This window comes from Microtus oregoni, unplaced genomic scaffold (genome assembly GCF_018167655.1).
Source record: "Microtus oregoni isolate MIOR12 unplaced genomic scaffold, Mior012 000050F_ref0000143, whole genome shotgun sequence".
NCBI classification, from domain to species: Eukaryota; Metazoa; Chordata; class Mammalia; order Rodentia; family Cricetidae; genus Microtus; species Microtus oregoni.
In genome coordinates, this window is record NW_024543256.1 from 489,044 (window position 1) to 496,310 (window position 7,267).

Here is a 7,267-nt window from a genome sequence, read left to right on the forward strand (position 1 = left end):
TTCTGGAGTATGTCTCACGCAAACTATCTAAGCGGGACCGTGAGCAGCATCCCAGTGGCAGCAGCCTCGGGTGTTTTTCCTGGGGCGCCTTTCTTGGTCTTCTCACTGTGGGTGGAGCGCAAGGAGAGAAGCAGGCGGTGGAGGAATGTCCCTGTAGGGACACTGGGCGCCTGCCCTCAGGACAGGGGCTGACTTCCCGTCTCCAGTAGTCCGTGCCGCGGGACTAGAGACAAACCTGCCCTCACTCCGCGCCTGACCTCTCTCCACAGCACCCGCTGTCCGACGTGCAGAAGTGCAGAACGCCGCGCGCCCATGGAGAGTCTGGGTCGTTCGTGCCTGTGGCTGCGCCAGGAGCTGTCGCCCCCGCGCCCACAGCTTCTACTGCTGGACTGCCGCAGCCGGGAGCTGTACCAGTCGGCGCGAATCTGCGGGGCGCTGAGCGTGGCCCTGCCCTCCCTGATGCTGCGCCGCCTACGGAAAGGGAGCCTGTCTGTGCGCTCGCTCTTGCCTGGGCCACCGCTGCAGCCTCCCCCACCCGCTCCTGTGCTTCTGTACTACCAGGGTAGTGGCCGAAGCCAGCAGGGAGAGGCAGAGGCGCAGGCAGAGGCACAGGCAGAGGCACAGGCAGAAGAAGCCCCAGAATGGGAAGCTGACTCGGTGCTGGGCGTCCTGCTCCAGAAGCTGCGGGAAGAAGGCTACCTGGCCTACTACCTACAGGGTAAGTGAGGGGCAGTGAGCCGAGAGAGGGCACGGGCCGCCTCTGGTGGCCTCTCAGGTCAGGAGAAAGCCGTGCCTTCCGAGGGGATTTCATTATTACTTTATCCTTGGGCAAACTCCACCTTATTTTGTGTAAAATGTGGGTAAGACTTCCTCCCTATAACCTGCAAGACAGCGTTTGGGAAAGCAGACCTGAGCATGACCTTGGGCACGTCCTTTATCCATCCGAGCCCATTTATAAATCTGGAAAATGGGGAGAATGGACATGAATCAGCCGCAAGTGCTGAGTGAGGATGGGTGGGTGTCCACAGCACACACCACACGTGGCGCTCCAGTATAGGTGAAACTGATGGCTTGCGTGTCCCCTTTAGCAATATCTGCAACCCACCTGGGCTGTGTAGAGTCAGCTCTCTAGCCCCAGCTAGGGATTCTTGGCTGCCCAGGTGGCTATAATAGCAAGACCCCCTCCCATTCTTTCCTGACAGGTGGTTTCAGCAAATTCCAGGCCGAGTGTCCTCACCTTTGTGAAACCAGCTTTAGCGGTCCTGCTGGCTCAAGCTTGGCCTCAGTACCTAGCCCCATGCCTGTGGTAGGGCTAGGTGGCCTGTGCCTGGCCTCTGATATCTCTGATGCAGAGTCTGAGGCTGACCGCGACTCCATGAGCTGTGGCCTAGATTCGGAGAGCACCACGTCCCCTCCAACTGGGCTGCTACCACCTTTCCCAGTCCAGATTCTGCCCAATCTCTACCTAGGCAGTGCCCGAGATTCAGCCAACTTGGAGAGCCTTGCCAAGCTTGGCATCCGCTATATCCTCAATGTCACCCCCAACCTCCCTAACCCCTTTGAGAAGAATGGTGACTTCCACTACAAGCAGATTCCTATCTCCAACCACTGGAGCCAGAATCTGTCCCAGTTCTTTCCAGAGGCCTTTGCTTTCATTGGTGAGTCCTCCCTATCCTTGCTGTCTTCTCTCTCCACCTGTCCCCACCCACCAGACTGACTCCTGGCCTCTCCTGCTCCTTACCCTCTTCTATAAGGGAATTCTTGCCCAGCTCAGATACCATTCCCAGAGCCCACAAGGCACTTGGGTGAGGGAGGGGGGTGTAGAGCTCTGGTCATCTGCCAATGAAACTTCCCAGATATGGGCAAAGAAGGATGGGGAGACTGAGATGCTGCCCCCAAAAAATTCACTTGGCTCTGGCCTCACTCATGCTGACCCTTGTCGGGGTGGGGGTATGTTTCTGTCCTGCTCTTCCTAGATGAGGCCTTATCCCAGAACTACGGGGTGCTCGTCCACTGCCTGGCAGGGGTCAGCCGCTCTGTCACTGTCACCGTGGCCTACCTCATGCAGAAGCTCCACCTCTCACTCAACGATGCCTACGACTTGGTCAAGCGGAAGAAGTCTAACATCTCACCCAACTTCAACTTCATGGGGCAGCTGCTAGACTTTGAGCGCAGCCTGCGCCTGGAGGAGAGGCGCTCTGGGGGGCAGGGCAGTGGGGGGCTGGAGTCCACTGTCTCAGACCCACCTTCTTTCTTTACTACCCCTACCAGCGATGGGGTCTTTGAGCTGGACTCCACATAAGAGTTGTGTGGAGCTGCTGGGCTGGTCCCTACCTATGACCCCATGTATTAGCAGGGATGGGATGCAGCCATAAGCGGGGAGGGGGAGGGGGAGGGGAAGCTCAATACCTCACATGGGGGTGGTGGAGCAAGGCAGGAACAGAGCAGAGATTTGCCCTACCCCGGATTCTATTACATGTGCCTATGGGGGGACCCGTGGCTACGGGCCTGACCTGTGCCGCTTTAGAGTGGGACCATGCTCCAGAACCTGCCTCTTCTGCAACTGTTACTTTATTCTTTCCGGGTGGGAGTGGGGCTTCCTAGCCAAGAGACCAACCATTCCAGATTTCTGCCTGCTGCCTGGGCCCTGCCCCTTCTTACAGTTTCCTCTTCAGGAAGATTGTATCACACTTTGCCACAGGGACCTGCTCTCAGTTCCTTCCCTGTCTCCAATGGCCACCTGTGGGGAAAGGCCTCACAACTTTCACTGGTGTAGTCTCCTTCCTTCCTCTCTGACTAGAACTTCGCCTTCTTGGGGCTCTGGGGTGTGGACTCTGAGACGCAATGGCTGCTCGCAACATCCACAGGGACAGCCTCTCTGGGTGGCTTTTTGCTGGGCAGTGTCACATGGGAGGGCATGGGCCTGGGAGCCAATAGGCGGGATCCCACACATCTGGTGCCCTGACTGTTTCTTTCCTCCTCCCCCAGAAGTCTTGACAGGATCACTGAGACTCTTTGTGACTGAGGGTGGTCAAACTGCCACCGGAGGAGATGGGGTCTCAGAGTGAGAGCTGAGGGGGAGGGAGGGAAGGATGAAGGCCTCAATTTTGCTGCTGTGTGTCTCACACAGCCGGTGTTGGTTTGGGGGGCAGGGAAGGGGCCAAGCTGCAGACACACACATGGTCATTCATCGAAGTCCACACCCCTTTGCAAACTGTGTATGTATGTGTGTGTTCACGCTTGCACACTAGCCTCCTCACACATTCAGCCTGGAACTGGCAGTACCTATGGCAGCAGGACCATCTTTTCTCTGAACCTGGAGAGGCTTGTGCTTATTTGTTTTTGTAATCCACTTTATAATCATTTTCTTTAATTGTTCCTCCTGAATAAACAGTTTATTTAATATACTCGACAGAGGGTGCTGCTTCCTGGGCTCCTTGGGGACGGGAGGGAGAGGAAAGGGAAACCTGCCTATCACCCATTCCTCATTTCCCGTCTTTACGCTGCCTGTTGGTTACCTGGTCACTCACAATCCATTTGATCTCCTATTCTAGCACACCCTTAAGAAACTGGGGTGCAACAATAAACCAGATATAAAGAAGCTGCTTCATTTTCAGAGGGGAATGAGATACAGTGTGGGCCAGTGCCGCAATCAAATGCCCCAAATCAGTCAGGAAGTTACAAGTGACCCCCAAGCCCTGAGTCAAAGTGGGCTGGCTGGCTGTGGTGCTGAGGGTGACTAGGCTTCAACAGGGGGAGGACGTGAGCTGGGTGTGGAATCAAGGCTACAAAAGCCTAGGCGAGGTCAGGGAGAGTTGTGCGACGCTTGTTCCTGGGCCATCTGGCAAGTTAGGTAGAGTCCACATCACTGGGCCATGTAAGTTTTAGGTGGGGCTTTTCTGCTCAACACTGCCAGTGCCTTCACACTCAGCCAGCAGACCTGGGAAGCTGTGTTTCCAAAACCTAGAGATAGAACAGAAGGGAAGGAAGAGCAGCAGAACGTGTATGGAGGAGTAATGGAGATCGAGTTGTTTCAGTCGGGTTTCCAGTCAGCACAGGCATACCTGAGGCAATAAGCTTGCAGAGAGAAAAGATTGATTTTTGGCTCACATTTCAAAGTTCCAGGCCATGGCTGGTTGGCCCTGTGCTCTAGGCAGCACCTGAGTGCACGGGAGTGTTGAGTGAGACATATGCGTGACCAAGAGGAAAAGGAAGGGACTGGTATCCCCCAAGACCCTTCAAGACATCTCAAACTGGACTGGGCGCTGGTGGCGCATGCCTTTAATCCCAGCACTCAGGAGACAGAGACAAGTGGATCTCTGTGAGTTCGAGGCCAGCCTGGTCTACAAGAGCTAGTTCCAGGACAGGTCCCAAAGCTACAGAGAAGCCCTGTCTTGGGGGAAAAAAAGATGTCTCAAACTGAAGACATAGCCCTGCCCCCTAGGCTCTACTTCCCAGTAGCAGTGCCTGAGAGACTAAGCTCTTAAACACAGACTTCTGAGACATTCAAAATCCCAACTGCAGCAATAGACTTAGAAATGGGATGTTCAGGTAGCACCCCCAGTACAAAAGCCCTAAAATGAGGGAGAAATTTAAAACCCTTTGACCAAATGGCTGAGCTGGTGATAAAATAAGAGAAAGGTTCTGAGGGGGAGGGGAAACAGTGAGGAAGTCCACTCCAAAACTGCCTGGGGCATAATAGCCTAGGCCTGGGAGCCAGGAGCCTTCACAGGAATGCAGCCTCTCATACCTGTTGGTCTTTCAAACTAGGATACACCATTCTTTCTGGCAGGGTCACATGTAGCCCAGTCTGGCTTTAAATTCAGTGAATTCACTTTGAGGCTGAGGATGACTTTGAATTCCTGATCCTCTCGCTTCCACCTCCCAAGTACCAGAATTCCAGGCAGATACCACCACCACAGCAGGCAAAGTGCTGGCTGACTCATTAAATTTATGGTAGTTTGTGACAGCAGCAAAGAAATACAATAGATGCCCTTGAAAAATACGCCTTCAGAAACAAATAAATCTTAAAATTATATTTGTGTCCAAGTGAAATGAAAAGAAAATGTCACCCCTGAGAATTTCTTGCCACAATAAAAGCAAAACATACACAGAAGGACTTATCACATCAGTGCTCATATACAAGAATGCAGGCAAAATACTCATAAAGTAAAATATTAAAATAAATCTTAAAAATAGCAAAGTTTAAGCTGAGTATGGTAGCACACACCATACTCATTCTGGCATTGTGAGATGGGATCAGGAGGATTAGGAGTTCAAGGCCAGCTTGTACCTTGTACCTTGTCAAAGAACTATTGGAGACATAGACTAACCCAGGGAAGAGCACATCAATTGGTTATTCAATACCAAATGGTCGACTCTAAAGTCATATATACACGTAACATTATACAGACTGAGCAGACTATATTTATGTCATATATGCATGTCAAAACAATTAATACAAATAGAAGCCATGAATTTGAAAGAGAGGAAGGAGTGGTTTATGAAAGGGTTTGGAAGAAGGAAAAGGAAGGGGGAATTTATGCAATTATAATCTCAAAAAATAGAAAAAAATAATTTTGAAAAGACAATGGCTGAAAATTTTCCACTATGGAAAGAGTTTAAGATGGAATTGCTAAGTATCCCCAGTCTCTGTCTTCCCCTTTACCCTTTTATAAATAAAATACCCAACAGTCAATAGTGTATAAACATCCCAGGTAGAGACTTCATTTTCTGTCCTCCCTTGTGCCAACTGTGGTCTTGTTCTTATATATCATCTACTTTTTCTGGTAGTACCTTAGCATTGTGTGTGTTCTTTTCTGTGCAGATGTGCATAGAGTTTAGAAAATAACTTTGGTCGTCAATAATCTCTGAAGCATTGTTCACCATGTTTTTTGAGACAGGATTTCTCTCTAATTTGGAGCTCACCAAGTAGGATACTCTGACCACTCAGTAAGCCCCAGCAATCCTCCTGTCTCTGCCTCCCCAAATCTGGATTTACAGCATGAACTATCACCTCCAGCTTTTTAATGTGGATTCTGGGGTACTGAATTCAAGACCTTCTGGTTGCAAAGCAAAGCACTTTACTGACTGAGCCATTTTCCTAGTCCAGCATTTTAGCATTTTATTTATTTATTAATTTTGGTTTTTTTTTTCTTTTAAACACTGCCTGGCCCATTAGTTCCAGCCTCTTATTGGCTAGCTCTTATATATTGATCTAACCCTTTTCTAATATCCCTGTAACACCACGAGGTGTCTTACCAGGGAAGATCTTAACCTGTGTCTGTGTCCGGTAGGAGAATCATGGCAACTCCTTGACTCAGCTTTTTTCTCCCAGCATTCTGTTCTGTTTACTCCGCCTACCTAATTTTATGTCCTATTAAAGGGCCAAGGCATTTAACCAATGAAATTAACACAAGCCAGAAGACTCTCCCCATCAACCAATCTAGTTAGAGGGGAAGGTGTATTGCTCTCCACTTAGCTGGGGTCATCCTTGTGGATTCCCTAGCACCAGGATTCTCCCCTCTGAAAATATTTTTTTTTAATTTATTTATTTATTAAGGATTTCTGCCTCGTCCCCACAACCGCTTCCCATTTCCCTCCCCCTCCCCCGATCAAGTCCCCCCCCCTCATCTGCTCGAAGAGCAATCAGGGTTCCCTGACCTGTGGGAAGCCCAAGGACTGCCCACCTCTATCCAGGTCTCGTAAGGTGAGCATTCAAACTGCCTAGGCTCCCACAAAGCCAGTAAGTGCAGTAGGATCAAAAACCCACTGCAATTGTTCTTGAGTTCTCAGTATTCCTCATTGTCCACTATGTTCAGCTAGTCCGGATTTATCCCATGCTTTTTCAGACCTAGGCCAGCTGGCCTTGGTGAGATCCCAATAGAACATCCCCATTGTCTTAGTGTGTGGGTGCACCCCTCGTGGTCCTGAGTTCCTTGTTCGTGCTCCGTCTCCTTCTGCTCCTGATTTGGACCTTGAGATTTCTGTCCGGTGCTCCCGTGTGGGTCTCTGTCTCTGTCTCCTTTCATCGCCTGATGAAGGTTAATATTCCTGAGGATGCCTATGTGTTTGTCTTTGGATTCACCTTATTTAGCTTCTCTAGGAACATGAATTATAGGCTCAATGTCCTTTATTTATGGCTAGAAACCAAATATGAGTGAGTACATCCATGTTCCTCTTTTTGGGTCTGGCTTACCTCACTCAGGATAGTGTTTTCTATTTCCATCCATTTGTATGCAAAATTCAAGAAGTCCTTGTTTTTTAC

The 7,267-nt window shown here is 50.2% G+C and overlaps 1 protein-coding gene across 1 annotated transcript; it reads left to right on the top strand.

Annotated features, from left to right (window-relative positions):
* The first annotated feature begins 312 nt into the window (after nucleotides 1–312).
* On the top strand, nucleotides 313–2,360 carry LOC121437255 (dual specificity protein phosphatase 9-like). The gene is made up of 3 exons (XM_041637118.1): nucleotides 313–718; nucleotides 1,203–1,658; nucleotides 1,977–2,360. The coding sequence occupies exons 1-3, from the start codon at nucleotides 313–315 to the stop codon at nucleotides 2,300–2,302; spliced, it is 1,188 nt and encodes a 395-aa protein (XP_041493052.1). The 3' UTR covers nucleotides 2,303–2,360.
* Nucleotides 2,361–7,267: the final 4,907 nt, after the last annotated feature.

What these genes read in the sequence shown, in the direction of transcription:
- LOC121437255 (XM_041637118.1), top strand. Translation starts at nt 313, where the DNA reads ATGGAGAGTCTGGGTCGTTCGTGCCTGTGGCTGCGCCAGGAGCTGTCG. An exon ending in CCTGGCCTACTACCTACAGG is followed by an intron (nt 719 to 1,202) that starts GTAAGTGAGGGG and finishes CTTTCCTGACAG; the next exon opens with GTGGTTTCAGCAAATTCCAG. An exon ending in AGAGGCCTTTGCTTTCATTG is followed by an intron (nt 1,659 to 1,976) that starts GTGAGTCCTCCC and finishes TGCTCTTCCTAG; the next exon opens with ATGAGGCCTTATCCCAGAAC.